Source organism: Sesamum indicum, linkage group LG11, assembly GCF_026168435.1.
Source record: "Sesamum indicum cultivar Baizhima isolate 11 linkage group LG11, ASM2616843v1, whole genome shotgun sequence".
NCBI lineage: Eukaryota > Viridiplantae > Streptophyta > Magnoliopsida > Lamiales > Pedaliaceae > Sesamum > Sesamum indicum.
The window spans coordinates 12177507-12204408 of record NC_142667.1 but is presented as its reverse complement, the minus strand read 5'-3'; the positions used below and the strand labels follow the sequence as shown (position 1 = coordinate 12204408).

Sequence of the window (26902 nt, the reverse complement as noted above, 5' to 3'; positions counted from 1 at the left end):
ATCCTGTGAAAAATTGTTCCACAAAGAGTGTCTTGATTTCTATTCAATTGTTTTAGGGGAAAAAGTATTTAGTCCATTAAATTGGTATTTGCAAAATATTTTAATTAAATCCAATTTAGAGTTTTGATGTCAATTTTCCGGCCAATTGAACGGGAATTGCTGGTTTGTCCCAACAAGCTACAATCTCTAGTATATATAAAAAAAAACGAAAAAATTACTCACAAATGGCGGTTTGTAGCACTACAGAGTAAAATATTTTTTTAGCCCATAAAATAAGGGTAAATTTTTTTAGTACCACAACTATAGTAGGTGACACTTTTAGTTTCATAAATCTCAAAATCACGTTATTTTTGTCCCAAAAAATATGATTTTGGGCATTTTTAGTTCTAAAATTACAGCACCTTTTTAGTCCCAAACAACGCATTTTTAGTCCCAAAATCACAACGCACTTGACTTTTTGGAACTAAAAGTACATGATTATGAATTTTATGAAACTAAAAGCAACACCAACCATAGTTATGGTACCAAAACAAATTCTACCTTTATTAAAAAAAACATTTTGCTCTAGCACTACAATACCAATTTTTTTATTGTGTCGATATAGTACCCTTAAATTGATTTTTCTTTCCTCGTCTTTCTTTTTTTTTTCTTCTTAAAATGTAATATCTTGATTTATATCGTTTATTTTCATTTATAATATACTTTAAAATTTTAAATTTTATTTATGATATGTACGCAGAGACAGTAGCTACGGCAACTAGTTGAGTTTACAGAAAAATATATATTAGTCAATGCTCAAAAAACAAATACAAGGTATTACATCTCTAGTCCAAAGTTTACAACATATCACAACAGGATGAAAACAAGAAATTACATCTCTAGACCAAAGTTTACACTTTCTTACCATCTCCAACAATTCCTTCATTTCCCGCCAAGATCAAGTATTTATCCTTCCTTGTAAGCTTTGTGCAAGTGAACCCCAACTCTTCAGCAATCATGGCTTGGACCAAATTGGCCGTCTTGTACTTTGATGTTTCGACATCATCCCCAGTCTCATCCGCGCCCCCGCGTACCATGTTCAGGAAGCGGACCGAGCAGCTCGGCTGTGGATTCATGAGTAAGAACAAAGAGTCCAGGCTTTTGAACCCTCTTGCGGTTGTACCATAAAACATGCTAACGTCATAATCAATTGCAGCAGGAAATATCCTGTCACTTATTTCGGTGAACAAAGGGCTGAATCTCAACAGATATGGCTCCCTGCATGTTGTGCCCTCAGGACAGACAACGAGGTTGCCTTGACTCAACAGCTTGTGCATCAACTCAGCATCTTGCCCCCTGTTCCTCGTCAACCGGGCCGTTTTTATTGGTGAAATGATTTCTGATACTCGGCTTAGGCTATACACAACTGCAGTTAAAGGAGTCCTCAGACAGTATGAGAGCATCAAGGGATCGAGCAACGTTCTATGATTACAAACATATAAGGCTCCGTTGGCATTGTTAGTCGTTGCTAATTCTGGATTGGAAATCTTTATTTGTGCACCAGTGAGGTGCAAGATCGGAAACTTAATCTCAAAGGGCAATGACGACAACGCAACGATAGCCCTGATAATGCCGAGAGTGAATCCAATGGGGAGCCACATGAACATGGATAGTGTAGCCCAGAAAGTTGGCCTAAATGCCAATCTTCCATCATGGAAAATGAGAGGTTTGGGGTATAAATCTCTTGGTAGTTGATGCCAATTCCTTCTTTCTTGTTCACTCACCAGATAAATCTCCTGTTACAAAATAATGTTGTCAGTAAACAAGAGTACTCTTCCAAGAAAAAAGTATTGTTATGCAAATATATCTTAATATTAATTTATATGAATAATTATATTGATGTTTCCTTTGACAGATTCCAAAAATATGCATTGCGCGTGCTTCCTGTAATTATATTTCACAGTATGATTTACTCCTGAAGATCGAATAAACTATAAGGAAACCAACATTATAATTTTTGAAAGTCAATGAATTTGTGTAATTTGATGTATGTAATTTTCACCTTGCAATTCAAAAACCATTCACGATCAAGACATTTCCTGAAGCAGCCAATTCCAATGACATCAGGAGCCATTTTCACAACTTGAAATCCTCTCTCTCTTCTTTCTTCCATCAATCCCACAAAATACCCACGAAAAACCTTCAACTCTCTCCCAACAACAAAATCTACCTCCAAATAATCTCTCAAGAAGCTCTCAACCATGACCTGAGGCAAATCGCTGACGCCCACCGTCATCTTCCCTCTCCTGAGAACCTCAAAGCTCTCCCTGCCGACATCCTCCAGGAAAAATTTGGGCAGGACAGCTCTTCCCTCCACGAACCTCTCTTTCTTGAGCCCGAGAAAGCAGACGAATACCATAACCTTCAACGCTAACTCCTGGCGGCAAAGACTGATCATGGGATAAAGAAGAAAAAGGATAAGCGCCCTGATTAGGCCGCCAGCTTCAAAAGCTACAAGCATGAAGTAAGGAAATAGAGAGGATGATCTGAGGAGAACAGTTTCTGCATGGAAGATCAAAACCTGGTTCTCCAGGTCTGATCTCTGGCCAAGAACCTGGAATTTCTGGAACCCGAATTGTAGGGCTGCAGAGAAATTGTCGTGGATGGTTTTCTTGGGGATTCGGAGATGTTTGTGGAGGAGTATAGAGAAGAAGAGAGCGAGTTTTCTGAAGTAAACGGCCATGATAAACATGGTTCTTGATTTTTGCATGGTGATCGATGAAGAGCGCACTGATCATCTGGTTGAATTCTGTAGGTATTTATAGACATGCTTGAATACGAAAAAAGTAGAATAAAATAAAAGAACAAAGTCCACGAGAATGCGAACGTACTTATTAACGTCAGTCGGCCGCTATGGTCCTACATATGTATAGTCAACCCTTATTTAATTTCAAATATTATATATTAGGTCCCACAAATGAGTTGTTTTGCAATTTTGGTCATACCGTCATTTTTAATTCACCACATTGCATCTTATAATTCTAAAAAATTTAAATGGTTAGTTACGCGTAGACTACTCCTAAAAATATAAAATTATACTTTTTTCATAAAAATGAAGTGATGTTAACATCGTTGTATTTTTTCTCTTATAAGTACCAAATTATTATATGGGAATGTTAAATAAAAGGTAAAAATGTAGAAATTTATATAAATTTTTTTGCTAATATCAAAATTTTTCGTCCAAACCCTAACGAAATGAGATCATGTGTATACAGTGAATTTTCAAAAGGAATGTAAATGTAATTTTAATTTTTTTTTTGAGAAAAAAGTGTAATTTTATATTTTTAAATGAGTTTAATTATAACTAACTCAAATTTAAAATTATAGTTTTAAGCTTTAATTCTATTAAATTTTTTTACAGATGAGGTTGTGCAAAGCTCGAGCTTGGTTAAGTCTTGATGGGGAATTGATGTTGTATGTGTCATAAATTTAATGGAATTAAGGCTTCGAACTAAAATTACAAATATTTTGGAATTATGTGATGTAATATGGTAAGTACAAAAATAATTAGATCAAATTACAAAGATGTTAACTTATGGGAGGTAAAAATGCAATTTCCTTTTAATTTCTCTTGTTCCAATTTGTAATTTTGGTGCAGTTTTCGTGTTATTATCTGATACCTTGTGTGAAAATTTTGGCATGTAGAACATTAAATATTTTCTTAAGTATAGCACTGAACTTGATAAATATAAGGGTAAATTATATTTTTGGTCCCATAAGTGGACCCAATTCCAATTTTAGTCCCATACTAAGGGTAATTCGCACATTTGGTTTCGTAAGTGGATTTTTTTTCCAATTTCAGTCCCGATTGGGGATTTTCGTTAAAACTTAACGGCAGCTGCTGAAATTCGTTAGGTACTGTTAAATATGGATGGAAAGCATGTAGAATTGGAGGAAAAGCATGGAGAATTGGAGGAAAAATCAACAACTTGCTGGAAATTACACTATACCCTCTTCCTTCTATTTAAATCCCATTTCTTCATTTCTCTCTTGAATTTAGTCGAAAAAAATCTCAAAAAATATGGCTGGTAATAGAGAAAATTTTTGTCATTGTGGAAGGCTTGCGATTTTGAAAACCTCATGGACCGATGACAACCCAAGTAGGAGTTTTTTGGGTATACAAAAAAAAGAAGCGGATGTGGTTTTTTTCATTGGGAAGATCCGCCGATGTGTGCAAGGGCAAAGATTATCATACCCGGATTGCTTCGAAAACTGAATAGAATGGAGGACAAAATTGCACAGATGCAACGAAGACAAACTGTTTTAGTTTATTTTTTGGTTGTATCTTGGCTTATGGTGTTGTTTTAGAAGGAAGAGGGTATAGTGTAATTTCCACCAAGTTGTTGATTTTTTCTCCAATTCTCCATGCTTTCCCTCCAATTGTACATGCTTTCCCTCCATATTTAACAGCACCTAACGGATTTCAGCAGCTGCCGTTAAGTTTTAACGGAAATTCCCAACCGGGATTGAAATTGGAAAAAAAATCCATTTACGGGACCAAATGTGCGAATTGCCTAAGTATGGGACTAAAATTGAAATCGAGTCCACTTATGGGACCAAAAATGTAATTTACCCATAAATATAATAACATGTAAAGTTTTATTCAATAATATTACTGATGTAGCGTTAATTATTTCAGTTTGATCGTATTACAAATTTAAATTGAATTCCAACTTTGGATACATAAGTATGACACTTTGATGCCAATTAGGTTTTACTCGATTGGTAAGATTGAGGTTTCACAATAAAAAAATTGTGAATTTGAGTTTTACGAATATAGGTGTGTGTGTCTACTTTTATAGTAGCTTTTTTTTTTTATCTCATTTAAACGTATTTATTAATTTGAATTATTGATGTATGGAATTATATAATGAATGGCATGCATACTATTTTTTTTTTTTTTAAAAAAAAAGAAGCTATGATCACTTTAACACACATAGGCATTAGTGTTTGTATATATACACGCAATATTCATTGAGAATATATAGGGTTTAATGCAATTTATTCTTTTGTGATATTAAAAATGAGCAAATTATTCAATATAAAAAAATAAATAATAATTTACCTTCCTGCCTAAGAAGATAAATTGCTTCAATTTTAAAAATATATGAAGGTAAATTGTTATATTTTGAAAAATACAGGAGAATTTGCTATTTTATTTTTCATAAGGGGTTGTTTGCCTATTTTTCATAACACGGATAGAAATATTACAATTTACCCAGAATATATATAGCTTACAACAATCGAGTTCTCCATTAAAAATTAGAATATATAACAAAATATCCTATTTGAAGAAAAAGATAGACAATTTGTCTTTTCAGAACTATCGTTCTAATAAATTTAGTCCGAAATAATAATGTTAGGTAAAAACTAACAACTATATACCGAGTGAAATATTATTATCACAGGATTATTTTTTATCTAATGTAATCGAACAAGAATTTTTCCACATAGTTCTGAAAATTATATTATAGTGACATTTAATATATACATAATATGTAAATAAAATAATTTTTTGAATATAAAAATAGAAAGGAATTTTATACATGTAGGTTGTATATATTAAATAAAATATCATATCAGAATTTTATATAATAAAAAATTTGAATTGTGGATAATTGATTGGATAAGAAAAAGTTGTACTCTATCGGCTTGGATTGATAGGATCTTGCGACCTTCGATTTCAATGCCAAAATAGTGAAATTTGTTGCTAATTATCAATAAATTGAATACTTTCCTTTCTAATTTTTTCGAGCTATCGACATAATTTCTTGTAGTGTATACATATACACATTCGTATATACGCACAGAGTACTGCTGATTAACAATAATAAATATTTCTGTAATTCATGTCAAAGTATTGAATGTAGCCTAAATATATAGAACATGAACTTGCAGACTGAGTGACTGAGTTCTTGAACCAAATTGTTTTTCTCGTCATTCTATTTTTCATTAATTACGAAAATGAATAAGTTCTGATAATAAGACTTTTAAGGGGTTAATATGCCAACCCCTTTAAAAAAATTTAACTCAAATGGATTTAGTCATACCTCAAATAATTATATGGTAGGTGCAATACGCTTGTGTTGTGATTAATGTATACTTTAAAAAATATAAACAATCACATGACAAGCGTATCACACTTACGCTGCATTGGTTTGCTTTGGCCAAACTCGATTTTCCTCACGACTACCTAGGATTATTGATTTCAATCTTGTTGGCTTGTGATGGGGAATGCCCTAAAACTTGATAAAAAGATAAAATTGCCCTTAATGAAGGGCAATTCAATAAAATGGATTGGGATCTGCGCATTTGAAACCGGGTCGATTTGTGGGACAATCGACCCAACTTTATAACCCAGGAACAGAACCCAGCCACCGCACGAAACTAAGCAGTTCGATCATGACTACGGATGCATCAAATTATGACACGTGGCCTAAGCAACAGTGTATTTTTGGTCCGATAAATATCCCGATACACATCATCTGAGGTAATCAATTCTTTATTATTTTCGACCTTACTTGCCTTCGATCGCATATGTCTATTTCGACCAAGCTGACTTGAGTATCGAAGGGTTTTAGTCGGGGACGAACCCGACCAGCCTGGTGTTGATTGTTTTATTCTCAAGACCTAAATCTAGAGAGACTGTGTGGCTTGCATTGGATCATCCAACGAGGTCGCATGTTCGAGCTAGATCAGCTTGTAAGAAACCTTAGGATCATATGAAAATTCCCAAATTTCAGAATTATAGAATTCGTAATCTGTATGATAAATACAATACATTTTTTATGTGATTATGTACAGTTAATTTTTTTTTTTTTTTCAAATATGGTTATTACATATGTAAGGTAGGACGGATCGGTCATGAATGTGGACAGATTCACAATAAATGGATGCAATCGATCTGAAAGCTACGAATAAGGTTTTATGAGATTGAAAAGGTCGGCTGAATGAACCAACGCGTATGGATAAATAATTGGATAAGAACTGGCAGAAAAAATAAAAATAAAAAAAAGCAAGTAATTGTAATGCATGAATGTAGGGAGTTTGTTGATGTAAATTGAATTCAGCAATATGGGCATGTGAAGTAGGCAATATGGTGATGGTATTGGTGGGACTACAAACACCAAGTGAAATATTATTATTGATTCAGCAATGAGTACACAATTATAAGTCTGCTGTCACTTGTCAGGTTCAATATTTATTTGGGGTTTATTGCAATTTTCGTCCTTTAGCTATGCATATATATGGTATTTTAGTCTTTTAAGTATTTAGAGTAGCAAAATAGTCCTTTAATTTTTTTAATGTTTGCAAATTTGGTCCTCTGGTAATCGGATTTTTCTGTAGTCGCTGAGAGAGTGGCACATGGCTCTCACGTGACATACTTAAATTGGGGCTTTAATTTTAATGGCTGATATTATTCTAATATAGCACAAGTTTATTACATCAAATAAAGTTGGACATGATTAACTAGTGTACTCACAAGTTGAGGTAATTACGTTTGATTCTTAAAAACCTTAATTTGGTCGTGGGTGTTTAACAAATACTAAAGGAATGGACGACTTGTTGGATGACTATAAATGCAACATTTAATCATAACTAATTGTTATGGTTAAAAATAAATAGCCGTTGCAAGTAGTCATTGACCACGACCATGCAATGGTTGTTGGTCGTGGTTTCTGCAGCTATGGCTAAAATATTTATCATTCTTTGTAATCATATCAAAAAAAATATTTTTCATGGTGGATAGGCTATGTTTTTTCATCGATTTATCAAACCATGGTTAATAATAATTATTTACCACAACTTTTAGTTCATAACCAGACAATAATAATTTTTTTCTAGTCCCTTGAAATTGAGAATATTGATAATTTATCAAACAACGAGATATATTTATAATTGTACCAAATCTGATAGTGAACTCGTTGTAATTTATTTTTACAAAAAAAGTAAAGTTATCAAATGCCATTAATTACAAGGATATGGGCTCTCATGAAACTGTATTATTCTGTTTAATTTATTATTTATATGGAATTCGTAATTTTATATACGCAATTTTATTCAAGATAAATTCACTTTTGGCCCCTTAAATTTGTCATTAACTAAATTTTGATCCCTTAAGTTTGACGCCTTGACTCAAACTTTATCATCACATTGCTTCTTACCGTTCTCAAATGTCATTTCATTTTGGTCTCTGTCTCAGTCTTTAACTCACCACCTTTCCGAACAACCCCTTCATTTGCTGCCAAGATCAAGTACTTATCCTTCCTTGTAAGCTTTGTGCAACTGAACCCCAACTCTTCAGCTATCATGCTTTGCACCAAATTGGCCATCTTGTAATTTGATGTTCTGGCATCATCCCCATTCTCATCTCCGGCCCCACGATGTACCATGTTTAGGAAACGGGCCGAATAGGTCGATCTTGGATTCATGCTGAAGAACAAAGGATCCAGACTCTTGAACCCTCTGGCAGTCGTACCATAAAACATGCTAACATGACAATCAATTGCGACAGGAAATATGTTATCACTTATTTCCGTGAACAAAGGGCTGAATCTAAGTAGATAAGGTTCCCTGCATGTTGTGCCCTCTGGACAAACAACGAGGTTGCCTTGACTCAACACCTTGCTCATCAACTCAGCATCTTGCCCCCTGTTCCTCGTCAATCGGACCGTTTTTATTGGTGAAAGAATTTCTGATACTCGACTTAGGCTATACACAACTGCAGTTAAAGGAGTCCTCAGACAGGATGAGAGCATCAAGGGATCGAACAACGTTCTATGATTACACACATATAAGGCTCCATTGACATTGCTCATCGTTGCTAATTCTGAATTGGAAATCTTTATCCGTACACCGGTGAGGTGCAAGATCGGAAACTTAATCTCAAAGGGCAACGACGACAGTACAACAATAGTCCTAATGATGCCGAGAGTGAATCCCATGGGGAGCCACATGAACATGGCTAGTGTAGCCCAGAAAGTTGGCCTAAAAGCCAATCTTCCATCATGGAAAATGAGGGGCTTGGGGTATAAATCTCTTGGTAGCTGATGCCAATTCCTTCTTTCTTGTTCATCTACCAAATAAATCTCCTGTTGCACAATAATGTTAGCAGTCATCAACACTATTCCACGGGGATAAGTTGAATATTTAACTTGAGTTAAATGCAGTTTATCCATGTGTTAATGAAAATGAGTAATTTACCTCTCTGTGAAAAATAAAACAGTAATTTGCCCCTCCTATATTATCAGAAAAAGAGCGATTTACACCCCTGCCGTGTTTCTCGAGTCACACGTGCTTTTTTCTTTAATTTTTTTAATTTGAAATTTAAAATAATATTTATGTCCTTATTTAATAACCGTTGGATCTTGATCAATCTACGGTTCAAATTTAACTAATAAATCAATAGTGTAGATTTATCTAATTCACATCAATGGTTTACATTTAAATTAATAATATCAAAATTATATATTATATATAATTGAATTTGGACATATATATTTATACTTTATAATAAAAACTATTTGTATATATATGATATATATATAGAGAGAGAGAGAGAAAGAGAGAGAGAGAGATTGGCGAGGAGCGGCACATCAGGCACGGGGGAGGGCTGATCTGGACGCTGAAAAGGGGCGAAGGAAGGGGATGGGGACGGGTGAGGAGGAGGAAGGGGAAAGAGGATGGAGGGAGCGAGAGAGAGCAGAGGGGGAGCCTGATCTAGGCACCGAAAGGGGGAGGATGAAGGGGGTGGCGACGGGGGAAGATGAAGGGGGAAGGGGGAGGAGGAGGAGGAGGAGGAGGAGGAGGAGGATGAGGAGGGGGCAGCGGCGGCAGAGGCGAGGGGGAGTGGGAGGGCGGCAGTCCGGTGGTAGGAAGAGGATGAAGAAAGGAATATATATATATATATATATATATTATTTTTATATAATATTTAATATATTAAATATTATTTTTCTAAATATATATGTATAATATATTAAATAAAATATACATATATAATAATATTTTTATTGATTAAAAATAATGCCCAAATACACTTGGGACGCTCTATTTACGATAACACAAAGATAACTTGCTATTTTATTTTTCATCCTATAGGTAAATACGTTTTTTTTACCTATTTAACCTAATTGATAGATCTTTTGGTAATATGCCCAAAATTATATTACCTTGCAATTGGAAAACCATTCATGTTCAAAACACTTCCTGAAGCAGCCAACTCCAATGACATGAGGACTCAGTTTCACAACTTGAAATGCATTATAATCCCTCCTTTCTTCCATCAGTCCCACAAAGTACCCACGACAGGCTTTCAAATCTCTACCAACAACAAAATCTACGTCCAAGAAATCTTTCAAGAAGCTCTCTACCATGACCTGAGGCAAATCGCTGATGGCTACAATTAACTTGCCTCTCCTCAGGACCTCAAAGCTCTCCCTGCCGACATCCTCCAGGAAAAACTTGGGCAGAACAGCTCTTCCCTCTGTGAATCTCTCTTTCTTCAGCCCGAGAAAGCAGATGAATACCATAACTTCTAACGCTAAATCTTGGTGGCAAAGACAGATAAAGGGATAAAGAACAAAAAGGATAAGAGCCCTGATCAGGCTGCCGGCTTCGAACGCCACCAGCATGAAGTAAGGAAATAGAGAGGATGATCTGAGTAGAACTGTTTCTGCATGGAAGACCAAAACCTGGTTCTCCAGGTGGGGTCTCTGGCCAAGAAACTCTAAGTTTTGAAACTCAAATGGGGATCTTGGAGACCAGTGATTGCCAAGATTTCTTCTGGTGTCCCTAAAATTATCCAGAAAAGCAGAAAATAAGAGGGCAAGTTTACTGAAAGGGAAGGCCTTCGGAGCCATGGACTTTCTGGTCTTGCGTGGTGAACTGAAGCCACAGCCCGGAAACTTTTAAATTTATATTGCTGAATGATTAACATGACTTGATGTTTTAACCTCCAAATTATCTCTGTGTCGATCATGAGGTGACATTTTAACCTCCATATTACAATTTACGTGAATGGGTTGTTCTGCTATTTGTGGTCAAGAATCACGTGCAGCAGGAAACGGAGGGACGTACTTTCCAGATTTGGAACTCAATATCAACCCAGTTGTCATAGGTTTAATTTGAGTAATTGCTTGTGCTTGAAACTTGAACGCAGTGATCTTGACCCCATGCTTAAAGATCAAGACACAATTACCAATCACCAGTCATTGTCTTCCTTTAAGTCATGAAACCTACAAATTACGATGTCAAACAGATAGATTATAATGTGCATACACACACCCCTAGACTTGTTTGATAATACTTTGTCAAACAAGAATCAGAAGGATTACATGGATGAAAGTAGTAGGGAGGTATTTCAGAGTGATCAAGCATGAGAACCAGGTTTCATTCACTGACACTCGGTGATGCTACAAGTAGAAGAAATTAGGTGAACTGACATTTTCTTGGAGCAGGATAAAGTTCAGGATCTCTGTGCTTTGCATCAATTCTATTGACAGACAAGCTGAAGTCGAACAGAGGAGAATCTCAATACACAATTCAATCAAAGGGCACTGCGTTTTAGACGTTCTTCCATCGTGATGTTCACAAAAAATCTTTTACTTTGATATTGACAGTCTCTACACTTGAGTACTAGTACTAGATGGCCTCAAGAAACATAAGCAATACGCGGCTTCTTGGCAGGGCAAACATCAACAAAAATCTTACTTCCTCATTACTAAGACCTGCCCATGCAACTCCTAAAGGAGGAGCCGCTACATGACAGAAAACTAACTGTTGCAGTAATTACCATACTGCCACTAATCTAAGGCCAATCACTGGTACCAAAAAATTGGTGTTGTTGTGTTGTGAGGAGGCTGTGGAATCATGCAGTGCCTTTGATGTATACCTTCATATAAAGTCATCTCGCCAGCTTCGTTAGCATTCCTATGCTCATTGCTCATATTGTCTTCGACATCCATGGTTGATTCCCCCAGCTCTTCAGCATCCATCATCTCACACTTATCAGATTGCAAAGGAAATTCAGCTCGAGGTTTAGACATAAGCTGTGGTGCAACCCACGGGACAACTGCTAGACGTCCATTCCTAGAGCTAGAGTCACGATCCTTTGACGCTGCCTCATCACTAGCTACTCTCAAAGAGTTTGATTTGTTTGACCACAGCACTTGATTTGCATAACATAATGAAACTGGTTACTTGATTTTCACATTCAAGCAAATGCAAATAGAAACTGAAGCCCACAAAAGAATAAGTAATATCAACAGCCAGATGCATCTAGGCTTACCTTTCAATCCTGAGATGAGGTCAGGATCAATGGAAACCGAGAAATTGGAAGTAGTGTTTATGGTTTTGAAAAGCACAATAGCCCTCTCTTCATCCTCAGGCCCACTGCGTAACTCATCAGTTTCCAAACTACGTATTACACTACGACCAAACCTCCGTTCCCGCGGCAGCGATAGCTCAAACGCTACGGGAACCTCAGGTTCCTCCTCCTCTGGTATCGGAGGCAATTCAGCATCCTACATTTACATACGAACTAATAATCAACAGAGGGAATCGCTGCTTGAGTACGCAATGTGCTTGAAAGGAAGAACATTCAACAGGAACTTACTACGAACAATATAAGAATAGAAAAAGAAAGAGGAGAATGTGTTACCAGCCTTGTGGTTTTCCAGGAGCGAGGAGAGAGGGAAAACTCGGCGAAATCATCACTGACATCTTCGACGTCTTTCCTTCTTTTCATCTTCAACTGGAAATAACCCACCATCACTACAAACCAGAAAAGCAGCCCAAGAATTCAACGAAAACCCTAGAAGAAAGAATTCTTCTCGAAAACCACAATTGATTCAAAGATGAACTGGAAACTCCTCAGCAGACTAGAGGAGATATTCAAACAATAAGAAAAAAGAAGAGGGAGAAGGCGCCACTTTTCTGTATTTTCAGCACGCGTCTGTGAATATGTGTCCAGTTACACTTAAGAACAGCTATCACAACTCACAAACTACTGTACCTGCACACTACTTCTTCTACGCCCTTCCATTCTATATCTTATTTTTAATTTATTAAAAATAAATTTGTGTATTACAATATTTTTCTAAAATATACATATTTAGCATTAGCATAGTGTTTGGATTTTTTATTTTTTAAGTATTTTATTGTATTGTCTGTTATCCCATTTTTTTTATATTTTTTTTATCAAATGCGTCGTGCATGGTTCAGAAGTAGAGGTTGAGTTTTGAAAATTTTGAATTTTGTTTTTTTTTTTTTTAACACCCACCAGTCGATGAGTTTTGAGCCCAACATCTTCATAATAAATTATTGAGCCCCAAACCATTGGGGTGTTCCTTATGTTGTAAAAGATTTGAATATATGTTCTTATCATCTTCAATAGGGTCTGATCGCTTGTGATTTTATGTCATTTCATACTCTTGCTGAGACAAAACGAAGAAAACGACGTAGAATGAATTTGGTTGAGATGATTTTTTTTTATATATATGTGACTAATATATCAAATTAGTATGATAATAGTAGTTGATTTAATGTTCTTTTTGAAATTAGTGAAACATGTTTGAGATATGTTTTTAAAAATTTCCGACAAGCAATTTTTAATATTTCTTATTTCGATGAAAAGGTAACTTTTAATATTTGTGAAGTATGTCATATGTCTTGTACAGGGGTTTCCACTGTTTTCTCCATCATAGTAATCGGCTTTTATATTTCCAGGAGAAGTTAGGGATTGTTAACTATAGGCCCTCATCATATGTACATAGCATAGCATTATTGGCACACTACTTGGGTGTTCATGCAATCACTGGAAAACAGTACAAAATTTGATACCAAAGCTCAACTATATATTGTCATCCGGGGAGAGTGAAAGAATAATTGAAGAATAGCTAAGCATGGGGTACAAATTGCTGTCAAGAAAATGAGCATACTGTCTTACTGCTGTGTCTCTGTCTGCAAGATCATCCGAGAGAAAATCATACGGTGCCGCCTTGCTGGTGTCCACCAACGGCTCCCACCTATAACCCGGACGCTCAGGCAATGCGACAGTCACACCTATATGACTAGCATTGAACGCTATATATAGCTCCCCCTTCACTGAGTCAATCTGACAATTTTATACCCATATCAATGGCACGTTAACTACGAAGAACGAAAAACATCAATCAGGAATGGAAGACAAGGAACAGGATCAAAAGGTACCAGTGTGAATGCTACAAATCGGCTTGTATCAGACCAATCTGGCGTAGCTGGAGTATGGCCATGCCATTGCAGTCTCTCTGCTGTGGGGAAATCGTTTAAGCCAAGAGATTCACATTCGCTGGAAGGAAAAGGATCATTTTGATGAGCTTCCCTGAAGCAAAGCACAAGAAAAAGTCTGTTAAAAGTGGGAAATACTTACTGGCGGAACTTGGTCATGAGGCAGCAATATCTGAAGAAATCTGACTCGGCCTCCTCCATCTTATCCCACCGAAAGTAGTTTATCTGCAAATAAAGTGGAAGTTCATTTAAAATGAAAAGGGAGACAGCAAGATCTATAATGAAAAGAGTGAGTATATAATGCAATATTGCTTTGGAGTAGAGGATTACAAAATTATCATGGCAATATGTGTTGTTATTTCCTCCTTTTGTGTGGCCATATTCGTCCCCCATATAGATCATTGGGACACCCTGGTCGTATGAAACACACAGAATAGAGAGTAGCAGGGAATTAGAATCATGAGAATATTGTGGGAAAATAGGCACAAAAGACATACAGACGCATCTCAGGGGATTTGAACAGAAACATCTGTTTTTATCCTTGGCTTCAGATGGAATCATTTCAGAAGAAGATGATAAGCTGAGTATTTGTTCAATGTAAATGGTAGAGAAATCTGCCACTCATGCTCTTGTCAAATTTTGCAATTTAGCCAAAGTAATCAATACATGCTTATTTGTAGCAAGACTTTTCCATTTGACTCTGCATACAGAAAAAGCTAGGAGAGTTCATAATCACCAACACTCAAATAAAAGAGCACTACTCTAAAGTATCTCAGCATAGTAATGCAATCAGCTTGAGCCTCTGAGATGCTATGACAATCACACAAAGTGCAACCCATCTAACTGTTTTAACGTTTGTAAATTTATTGCTTCACAAAAGGTATCCAAATATTGAAGTTTCTTTCTGCAAAGTTGTCAAGAGTTTCCCTCATTGAGGGGCAAAAACAGCTCAGAAAGCCAACCAATGAGAAGTTTTGCATTACACCTGTGCCCACATGTGCACATCTGGTCGCGTGCTCTTTTTGGAGACTTAAATCAGAGTTCAAAAGGAAATTTTCTTACTTGGGAAACCATTAGACACAAGAAAAAGTTTCTCATTTGTCGTCTTCTCAATTTCTTCACAGAAATACTTGCAAACTCTCCCTCCTGAGACAAAATCAGAAGAAGAAATTATAAATACATGTAAATTCGCTTGACATTTATACTCATCTTTTAGGATATTTCTTTTTTAACTGTACTTGTCAAAGTTTCTCTAATAGTTACTTGCCATTACTAATAATCTACGCCCCTTGTGTTTTACTTCCAAAAAATAAAATCGATGCCCTTTCTTTTCGGTATATTTATTGTATTTGTACGAGTATCTGTAGAAAATGATGAAGAAGTTTAAATTTTCTTAGTAGTTTGATCAGCATTATATGCATGTAAATATATTTAGGAGTTTATAAGGGCAATGTTAGTTTTTACAATCATTTACTTAACCTAGCAAGATGCCCTTTTGTTGTAATTCTTTTATGTGAATAATTAAACTTGTATTTTAATACTTCTAACTGTTAGTAACATCTTGATCACAATTCAAACTATTCAGGTTATATGAAAATACTTACATGTGTTGCATTTTTATTTGGTAATTTTAAAATTTTCCTAATACAGTACAATCATATTTAATTATATGATGAAGCAAATGAATAAAATATACAAAGTATATAATAAAGCAACTTAAACAATGATTGGATACATTTCTGGAAACAATTAAGAAATTCATTCGCTCACCTAATAAGACACTTAACAAAAAGTAGCTCATTGAAATACAAAAGCTTAGAATCCAGATAAAGGTTTCTTGTGATGGGGCTATTTCTCTATGGAAAAATATGTTATTTCTCCAAATGCACATTGTATAACGTATTAGACATGTTATTTTATTTAATGTCTAAATAAACTTTTAGGTTTATAGTACTACAATATTCAGCACTTCTAGACTATGTCAAAATCTAAATAGGATTATATTCCAATAGTAACATGATCACAAGTATAAATCTTGTCAAAAGTTTTGAATCTTCTGTCATATTCGAATTTTTAATTTTCCATCTTTGCTGTTAACCAATTGCATTGCAATTTGATTAACAACAAAAGAAAAAACAATGGAAAAAATATATATATTAATATTTCATATAGTAAGTTTATAAATCTAACAGAAATTGCAAAGAACATTCACTTTCAGAAAAGTTGAATTAGAGATAGAGACATCATTTCATAAAGGTGCATTTCCAGGCAATCATAAGATACATGAAACTTCCAAAGACTTGGAGAACATTAGCAACTTCACTAGAAAGTAAAGAATATAAAACAAACACATCGACCTAAAAACTTACCTGGCCACAATTCCAACTATTATTGTGATTCTCACCATCTTTGTTGTCTTCACCATTAGCTAAATTGTGCTTGCTATTATATGTCACTAGATCAGCCAAAGTAAAACCATCATGAGCGCAAACAAAATTGATACTGTTCCAAGGTTTCCTTCCACCTTCCTGATTCAGAGCAATATTAAGTGATTCAAATCAAAAAGTATATTCAGAAAATATGTATTAGATCTATAACATTGTAGATCCCCTAACGTAATCTACAATAGGCAAAGTCTGCAATAAAAAGAATAGAGACGTACATAGAAAGAACAGAAGTTCAAGAAAATATACAAAGATTTTGAACTAATGTAACTGATAACGTTCAAGAATCACATTAGTCCAGAAGGATGTTTACCATTAAACAGCCATGAAGGAGATATACCTGGTATAAATTAGGACTTCCACATAGACATTCGGCAAAAGCCCCAGCAAACCCATCGGTACCCTTGATAAATTGCCTTACAATATCCCGGTACTGAAATAAGGAGGAAGTACTGTTGAAATAACTATGATGTATGTAGACTGAAGACAACAGCAGTAAAAGAGAAAGGACAGAATCATAATATGATAACACAAATTTGTTTTGAAACACAGCCTTACCATCCTTTTCTCAATCTAATACTGAACACAGTAGAATAAATGGCAACATTAACAGATAATTCTGCCAACAAAAATGAAAATCCTGGTAATAAGAAACCATCCTGACAGCCAATCCTTATTTAGAAAAAAGAAATCCTAAACAAATTGCATATTTATAATCATTTGGAAGAAAGACTAAGAGAAACCAAGACATTTAAGAAGCATTGGGAACATTTACAATTTATACCAAGGCATTGAAGAGTCCTTGAGAACTTTCATAACTTTAAGTGAAATTTGCTTATGGTTACTGATAATTGGCAACTTCTAAACCACAAATTTTTTAGAATGGAAGACTAATTCCAGAAAATGAAATTAGATGGCATATGGCGAAACATTTTTAACCGGAAGATGTTTGTTGAGTTGATTGAGTAACTAATGCTGGGAAAGATCATATGGATAATAATGAAGTTCTAAATTGGCTGAATTTCCTGTTAATTGAGCCGCTGAAAAACCAACATCTTTAGTATGTCGGAAACATTACACTAGAGTAGACAACCTGGTGCTTGAATGTAACAATCCCTCGCAAGAAAAGGGATAGGTGAAAATATGAGTTAATTATGGATATGGTAGTAACAGGAACTTTCTGCAGCGAATCCAATAATTAAGGATCGAGTTGTACCAATTTCTACAGAAAAGAGAGAAGGACAATAAGGAGCCAGCTGGATGTCCAAAAATGCACAACTTAATTATATACATCTTGACTTACCTTCCCATTCCATTCTGACCAAATACCCCAATGGGGAAAAATGCCAACTTGATAAAGACCTCCACAGTCCCATGCTTCCGCTATAAGCTGATCGAGGAAGAAAGAAACCTCATTCATTTCTCTTACACAAACATAATCAGAGACATACAAATAAGCAACCACCGATGTGCTAACAACAGAAAGGATATATCTGACGGTGCATTGTTACAGTCTAACTATGAGTCCATGAGCTGAAGGTTACAAAAAATTCAACAACATAAGCAAAGTGTATTTTGGACAGAACAATCGATCTTCCCCGTAGGAAGGACATAATTATATTCCTTAGCATTATTTTGGACGAAGAATACCTTGTGATAGTAAAAAAAAAATGAAACCATAAGGGAAAGCCAGATACCTTAACTCCATGGAGTATAGGGTCATTGCTGATCATGTCAATCAATGGGGGGCTACTGAGAGGAGTTCCAATCGTGATTGCCTCACCTTCAATTGCATCTCCATATACATTCACAGCATCCCAGAGACTGACCAAAATCAAAGGCAATGCAGAATAAGCATTGAATAACGAGAACGCATGTGAGGCAGATGATATAACAACTAACCTGCTACTCCTTGTCAAGATAGATGCAAGATCAAACCGAAAGCCATCAACATGCATTTCTGTCACCCAGTATCTGTTGAGAATCAACTAAGCCAAATAAATAAATATTCAAATGTGTCAATATGAGTTGAATCATGAATGGATGAACCATGAAAAGAAAACCAAAAGGGATTTTCTGATTTACGAGAATGAACATAATACAACAGAAAAATTTAGGTCGAATGATCAAGGCACAAAATTGGAATTCTTCTCTCCTGAATACAAGGTTAACATTAAAGAGTAATCACCTAACCTAAAAGCTCACATATCACAGAATAGATTTTTAATATTAATGTCTTCAGAGAAGGCCAATCCTGGTTGCCGGATATAAATATAAGACTAATGCACAAGACAACAAACTCATGTAAAATCAAAAACCAATTGGACTGTCATCACACTCTTCTGAAGCCTAAGTATTGAAGACTTATTCATAAGATGCTTACAAATATCAATGATAGAACATTACAAATTTAGACAAAAGCCTCTGCTAGAGAAAGCAATAGCAATTATTGGCCATAGTTATTGTAAATGTTCTCATACAAAAATGAAAATGATCTTGTGATTATCTATCTCCCTCTCTCCAAATGCGTTCACATTGAGCAGAAGATAATAAATCATAAAATATTCCAATTAGCTGGAATATCATGTTGTTTATACTTTCTAGAAGACACAACAAAATTGTCACTTCCTATAATCTCAGTGATTGGTGCAATTATAGGGGAAAAGATATTCAGTAAAATGTTATGGAAGAAACAAGATTGTATTTTCTGTTGGGTGGACCAAGGAAAAGTAATATATGAAAACTTCCATTTCAAAGATCAGAGAAGAAGAGAAACCAGACTCTGCAACAAAAAGCTCTTTAAGCTTTATAATTTTCCAGTAATTCTACCTCAAGCAATCCAGAATAAATTGCCGTACAATGGGATGATTGCAATTGAAGGTGTTCCCACAACCTGAATAATTGTAGAATTCACCCTGTTAAACATAGATTAAAGCATTCAGAAAAGTTGTCCTTTCAAAGAACATGATATCAGCATTCATTATCACTGCACAAGCTAATGTCTATACTTCAAAGTTGTTTAGAACTGTGTAGCCCAGAAAAAAAGCTGAACGAAAACTTAATTTAAAACTATCCTCTACTTGGTTCTGAAACACGGGTATAAGTTACATGCTAAAGATCGATCAGACATTAATTACTAAGGAACATCTGATCAGTCTTGCACCACTATTTGACAATTCAGAGAACAAGAAAAGAAAAGACCAAATTAACAAGTGGTGATCCTTTTCCCATATGCCACTTTTCTCTTTAATGTTTCTTACTTTTAGTTTATAGTTCATACCTATTGGAAGTGGAAAAAAGCATCAGATGTCTACAAGCTCTTGATAAACTTTTGATACGAGAAATAAGGATAAGGCCAAATCACAGATTCTCTGCAGAACTGAATGGTGTGGATGAGAATAGGAAAATCTATCTTTCAAAAATTCATAATGGGAAAGGTGTTACTCTGTTTTCATCACAACTATATAAACTACAAAGATCTTTCAATTTTAAGCAGCCATTACTTGTTAAAGAAATTGGTACCTTCACAGGTCCCCTGATCAAAGGTAAAAAAAAAATAGTAGACACCAAAAAGAATATTACATAACTTTTGTCCACATAAAATACCAAAAGAAACAGGGGATAGCTTAATCGCTTAAACAATCCAAACAGTCGATTACCTAATTCCAGTAAAAGTATAGCAAAAATGAACGATAAGTATGGCCATACCTTTGGCGCAAGCATGTAAAAGACACTATTGTCAAGACCTCTAAATGATAATATGGGACCATTCTCATTCCCTTCAGCAGTGTGATTAAAAACAACATCCATAATCACCTGTTACATTACAAAAAAGATGGAGAACTAAACAAAAGCTTAATCCAAAGTTATGCCAGCTCATGGTTCGTTTCTTACCTCAATTCCACGTTTATGTGCTTCCCTAACAAGGTACTTAAATTCATTTACTGCACCAAGGCCGTATTTACCAACTCCAGCAGAAGAATATCTTGCCATTGGTGAAAAGTAATTGATTGTAGAATAGCCCCAAAAGTTCACCCTGGACAAGAAAAAGGTTTTGACAGGATTGAATGTCCCTTGCTAAAATCATGCAATTATATATTTTTTCATGTGCATAGAACATTAGTTATTTCCGTGAACAGACGACTACGTGGACCAACATATAACTCACCAATTAAGAAAGATATAGGGTATGAAGGAATGCAGCTAATTCTCTCAAATATATAGTAAAAGTGCTTTTTTTCACATGACAATTGACTTGATGATAGCAAGCTGCAAAGACATCATAGTTGCTATGGAATGCTAGATTTTTATGAATATTGGTTGCGACTATTACATCGAAATACTAAATCATGAATGTTAGTGCTACACTTTTCCTCACAAACTCTATGCCACTATCATAACACAGTACCTTAGCCACCTATTCCGGGGTCCATATTGTTAGATGCTACCAGATCATTTGTTTGCCTCAGTTTCAGCACCAGAATACCATGTGTTTGAATGCTAGTTATAAAGAATAGTTGTTCAAAGCAATTAACATCTTTTATTAGTCAAAGAAAGGAAATCATCTAAAAACTAGACTCCTTTGGTTTCTGAAGACTTGCCAAAGCTAAGCTGGTTTAATGGGAACTCAAGTTGCATCATCAGGTGAGGATCACTTCAACTTAGAGAAAATATGTCTCTATCCAGACACTCTTACTTTTGGAATCCAAAGCTATTGTCCTACAGATCCATATAGGAAATTGAAAATATCAAGATGAACTACTGGATGAATTACTTGGTGATTAGAGAAATACAGGTAATTGAGTTATTAAACCATTTAGTGTTAACCAATTTAAGTCAATTCCTCAAAATCAGCAACCTTAAGTTAAGAAGCCAAGCTCAAAGGAGCTTTCAGCCATCATTCTGAATCAAGCTTATGTAAGTTGGTTCAGTTTTTGTTATTCAAAAAGTTGGGATCTTAAACTATATATTCGTGACCATAACACAGCCCTCAAACAAGGCCTTTAGCCATTAAACTTTGATCAAAAAATCTAGTAATCTAGTTCATTTTTTCAATCACAATGAAAGAGCTTCCACACCTCTGCAAACCATTTTGAAACCCTCATGAGTAAATCTGCCTCTTTTGCTGCATTAACAGATGGGCTGTCTAATGAAGTTAGACAAATAAAGGTGCAAAATGATATCCCCATTAAGTCATTTTACGTATAACATAGTTCAGCATGCCAATGTTATTTACATTCACAGAAAGGATTCATTTCTGCAGCTCCTGGAGGAGCACATAACATACAGTTGCAGAAATTCAGGCACAGTGTTGACAAGCTCTGATGAGGACTCCAGATAAAAGAATACTATACATTGCAAGAATACTTGACAGAATCAAATGCCAATGTAAATAACTAATTAAAATGTGTCCGAATATGATTTCAGACACCAGGGAATGAAAGGATTAGAGTTGCCACTTGCCATCATCTGAAAGACATCACAGTTGTACTTTCAAACTAATTACACACAAATTTAAGTTGTATAAAGTTTGCTATGAACATTTAAAATAAGAAAGAGTAAGTTCTAATTTACTTGTAGTCGCCCAAGACAGAGTTATAGCTGTAGTACTCCAATTCATTGAATTCATGACATGGCATTAGTTCAATGCAGTTGATACCAAGTTTCTGCAAAATCATAAAGCAACGTGATAGGCAATTGACCAATATTTATCATATAAACATCGCACATGAATAATCTCTAAGACTACTTTGACTGCACATTTAGAAATCTGCAAGGCAAAGTGATTTCAACAGTATAGATGCATCAAGATAAGCTGTTCACCAAGCATGGGGCATCACCACATTAAGTTCATTTGAATTTAGTCGCAAAGCTTTTAAGATTTACAACATAATGACTACTAGTGTCATAACCATAAAAAACCAATTACAGAACTGAACAACCTGCCTGCTTAAGAAAATTCAACTGAACATTTGAACTTTTACCTTCAAATGATCAAGTTTCTCCACCAACCCACGGTAAGTGCCAGGAAATTTTGAGTTGCTTGACTCATGTCTTGTAAATCCACGAACATGCATTTCATAAATAACCAGATCCCTTTGTGGGAATTTTAGGGGTAAATCTCCTTCCCAATCAAACTGAAATTGCAACATAGGCAGATAAATAAAAATTAGACAAAGAGCATTTAATTACCTCCTAGGAAAGTGAAGCACAATCATCAACATATGTTAATTAAAAATGTGTAAACTTTGAATAAATGAAGGTAATTAAGAGCCATAATTTAATATGTAAGATGGTGCAAGTACCCAAGGAAGATGTGCAGTAAAAAAGGAATAGTTTCATTTAAAAATTAAAGTAAAAAAAAAAAAAAAAAAAAAGACTAATAGAGCTTTTTTTTCATACTTATTTATTGAATACCTCATACAATCTGAGACCAGTGTCAGTCCTAATCTACGATAAATAGTTTAAAGTTAAGCCTCGTGAGATTGGGATTGATGACCAATCCACTAATCCCCACCCCAGCAGCAATTTTAACAGATAAATTTTGAACAAGCTGATGAGATAAGAAAGTCATACAGATCACAGAGGCAGCATTTGCATTAACAACTTACACAACTACAGTGCTACTGTGAACTTTGGCCTACTTATATGGACTATTTATAAGCACATGTGTGATGATATTATCTGTAAAAAGGATATTATAAGCAGCTGCACATGACAAGATCAGTGCAAAATGATAAACAATTATGGAAGCTGCCCAGCATGGTTAATAAGGATCCTAGCACCGTGGCAGAAAAATATATAACTCGCATAATTTAGCAAGAGTTATATCCAATTTCATACATTTCAAGATCATCTCTTTCATCCTAAATCAAAAATGTTATGTAAGTACTCTTACAACAACAATGTTGTTCATCAAATACCTCATCATTAATAGAAGGCACCACACATGCCATCTGAGGCCAACACTCTTCGTCAGGTCCTAAAGCACCGTATTCCCCTCTGCTGACAACAGCCTACATTGTAAGCCAAAGACAGATAGAGTTACAATAGGCTATATAACATCATAATACAACAAAATGCATGATGCTCTTCTTCCTTTATGGAATGGGCAAGAATTAGGATGTTTAGAGCCATAATCTTCCCATAAGTAGCAAGAATCCTACTGACCTTTGCATAAGGGTCAATCAATATTTTAGAAGAATCAAAATAGAGGCCATCTTCCGGAGAGAAGCTCCCATCAAATCTGTAGCCATAAACCATATCTTCAAAGTCACCTTTCAGAAACACGTGCCAGACATCTCCTGTTCTATTATTAGTTGGATCGAGAGCAATCTGCTCAGTCACTCTTTTCTGCAACAAAATATGACAGTAAAGAAAATGCACTTAATTGATACAGTTAGTTTCTTCCACTTCCATGCCCATACTATCCACACTCAAAATTTCAATTCACAAAAAAAAAAAAAAAAAAAAAAGCATCACATTTTATCAAAATTATAACTCAAGGCAGAAACCGAATTCACATTAGAAAATGACAGAAAGCTAATTCTTTTCGCAAATTCAATGCAACAAACACAAAGCAAGAATAGGAGAATAATCATCAACCTCTGGTAAGTCCGAAAGATTGATCAAGCAAAGAGTAGCCGACGAGGCATTGCCGGAAGAAACCGCGAAGTTGACACCACCGTCTCTTGCCGTGGCACCAAACGGCGTCGGCTGACCGGAGAACACCTCGAAACGACGGGCCCTCGCGGGAGGCTTCTCGACCACCACCGCGGTCTCCGCATCAACCCTTTCACTCGCATTGTTCAAGATTACAAAAGGGTTCACGTTTTTCCCAGCATTTGCAAAGGCTTTACTAGGAATTCCGACATTCAATTTGTCTTTCCGGCACCGAAGACACGTCTTGGGAGCAGATTTACGTGAGAAATGATTTGGAATCAAAGAAGACTGCAGTGATTGTAATTCCATTTTCATTATATGAACTACGAAAAAACGATTTTACAGAACCGAACTGCTGTGGGCCATCACCGTAGAGAGACAAGAGTAGAGGTGGTGAATCAGAGTAGAGAGTGATCTGCAGTTCTGAAACTCTCAGTGGTGCTCAAATCTCAGGAAGTGATCTTTTTCTTTTTTCTTCTTTTTTTTCCTTTCTAATAATAATAATTTATTTTCTTCTATTTCCTTAGTCGTTGTCCAAGAAATATCATAATTGTTACGTGACCAAAATTTACATTTGTGTATGATAATAACCATGGATGAATACTTTATATTTTAATTCCTATTAAGCCTTACTAATTTAAATATCCCATTTATTTCAACCCAATAATGTATTTGCGAGTATTTGTGGCGGTTCATGTTTACATTGATTGGCTTATAGCTCAATTATAATCTAATCTTTTTTTTCTCATAGAGTAATCGAGAGAGAATGCGATAAAAATTTCAAGAACGAGGTCAAGACATCAACAAGGTAGCCGATCTTGTTGTTATAACTCTAAAAAATTGTTAAAGCTTCCTATGTGGGTTTTAAAGTAACAAAATGAAATTAATATACCAATAATACGTGAAACTCCATCTGACTACATAACAACGAAATTTTGCTTTCTCTTCAAAAGAAAACTCGTGATAGCGGATTAGCACTCTAGGGCAAGAAACATACCCCCAAAATATGGTTGTTGCGCAAAACCTATGTCTGTGGTTGTGAAGGATCTAAACTACTATGCATGGCGTAAGGAGAATTTATACGAGAAGAAATAGAAAAATTTAACAAACATAGGTTGTTTCAACCTGCTCCAGTAATTTGTCTTTTCGTAATTTACATAATTAATATACATCCCGATATGTGGTGGTAAACGCCTGATCAAATTGTCCAAGTATATTGTCCCAAACTTGATGTTGCACAGTAAATGAAATCTTCGGCCATATTCACTAAGGGGGACTAGACTGAATATCTTAATTAGTCTGACCCAATTGGATTTTACCTTCTTTTAAGCCGACCCTTAACAAAATGGACTGGATCGATAAAACACCAAATATGCTTTGATTTTAAAAAATAATGTTAATAAGTCGAATACATATGGCTATCAATTAAGAATTTTTAGCCCCATAGTGGTAGTGTTTTCTTAAATAACAGCTGTGTCTTGCATTGATAAGTTGAACAAGTATGTACAATAGTATATTCAAAAGCAGTTACTTACACCAACGATGGTATTAGTTTAGTAGATGAAGTTAAAGTTGATGTTCCATGACTAATTTTAAGATCATGAGTTCGAATTCTATCATATGTATGATTCATTTTATCTTATTTTATGTGAGTTATTATAATTTATTTACGATCATATTGTTGATGCTTTCAATATAAGGATATTAGAAGCATCATAAACTAATAATTGGTTGTATTTTAAAATTTGTAAGTAGAAATAATAATTCATAATTTATTTTCCTGAATAATAATTCGACCAAATGAGAATTTGTATCTTTTCTATTGTATTGAGTTCCAATATTTTTTATTAGGTGGGGTTGTCTTTGACGGCTAATTCAACTGATTCAAGAATCTTGAACAATAATCGTTGATACTTCCACCATCTAAGAATTTTTTATTGGACACGTGTCCATATAATATTTGATAATTGACCCTCTATAAATACCGGTTGACTCTATTACACATTTATGCATTATTGGACACTTAGATATAACTCTTTGACCTTGTCAATTACCAACTATGAGATAGGCTTCAAAGGGTTAGAGTTGAGGATTACCATTGCAAGTTTGACGAGTTGTGTTGCAAGTCAACTATTTCTATAGATTGAGTACCCATCATGCATGGATCCTATCTCACACATTTATTCTTTTGACATAACTGTTGCGAGATACATCATAAGCGAAATATAGCTGAAGATCCTAAAAATGTTAAGGTTGCAAAAGTTGCTTACAACCTGAAGCATGTAAGATGATTATCTATAGTTTTTCTTTAATTGTATATTTAAGTGATTCGCGTGCACCAAAATAATAGAATGGTCATGTTTAATACATATATATATATATATTAAAGTTTAGAATGTACCGAGGTCGAGTTGTACAAACTTTAAAATAATAGAATAGATCCAAAAACTTATCAGAAAATCATAATTATATTATGGAAGGTCTTAATA

The 26902-nt window shown here is 35.1% G+C and overlaps 4 protein-coding genes across 5 annotated transcripts; all 4 read right to left on the bottom strand.

The window, feature by feature from the left end:
* Positions 1-761: 761 nt before the first annotated feature.
* On the bottom strand, positions 762-2765 carry LOC105173926 (putative glycerol-3-phosphate acyltransferase 3). The gene is made up of 2 exons (XM_011095845.3): positions 2042-2765; positions 762-1775 (listed from the first exon to the last, which is right to left on the bottom strand). Exons 1-2 carry the CDS (start codon positions 2747-2749, stop codon positions 891-893), a joined length of 1593 nt encoding a protein of 530 aa, XP_011094147.3. The 5' UTR covers positions 2750-2765; the 3' UTR covers positions 762-890.
* A 5185-nt stretch (positions 2766-7950) lies between these two features.
* LOC105173867 (putative glycerol-3-phosphate acyltransferase 3) lies at positions 7951-10968 on the bottom strand. Its single transcript, XM_011095768.3, has 2 exons — positions 10212-10968; positions 7951-9131 (listed from the first exon to the last, which is right to left on the bottom strand). Exons 1-2 carry the CDS (start codon positions 10899-10901, stop codon positions 8217-8219), a joined length of 1605 nt encoding a protein of 534 aa, XP_011094070.1. The 5' UTR covers positions 10902-10968; the 3' UTR covers positions 7951-8216.
* A 546-nt stretch (positions 10969-11514) lies between these two features.
* LOC105173866 (uncharacterized) lies at positions 11515-13066 on the bottom strand. Its single transcript, XM_011095767.3, has 3 exons — positions 12701-13066; positions 12329-12563; positions 11515-12208 (listed from the first exon to the last, which is right to left on the bottom strand). The coding sequence occupies exons 1-3, from the start codon at positions 12809-12811 to the stop codon at positions 11859-11861; spliced, it is 696 nt and encodes a 231-aa protein (XP_011094069.1). The 5' UTR covers positions 12812-13066; the 3' UTR covers positions 11515-11858.
* Positions 13067-13873: 807 nt separating this feature from the next.
* ISA1 (isoamylase 1) lies at positions 13874-24884 on the bottom strand. 2 transcript variants are annotated; one of them, XM_011095766.3, is made up of 18 exons: positions 24357-24884; positions 23922-24104; positions 23675-23767; positions 22736-22888; positions 22326-22417; positions 20646-20787; positions 20460-20567; positions 19581-19666; positions 18654-18725; positions 18449-18575; positions 18055-18141; positions 17092-17184; positions 16677-16835; positions 15370-15453; positions 14638-14718; positions 14450-14532; positions 14251-14368; positions 13874-14155 (listed from the first exon to the last, which is right to left on the bottom strand). In XM_011095766.3, exons 1-18 carry the CDS (start codon positions 24726-24728, stop codon positions 13892-13894), a joined length of 2397 nt encoding a protein of 798 aa, XP_011094068.1. In that variant the 5' UTR covers positions 24729-24884; the 3' UTR covers positions 13874-13891. The 2 variants fall into 2 exon arrangements, with proteins under 2 accessions (XP_011094068.1, XP_011094067.1); XM_011095765.3 differs by having other exon boundaries at positions 14450-14718.
* Positions 24885-26902: the final 2018 nt, after the last annotated feature.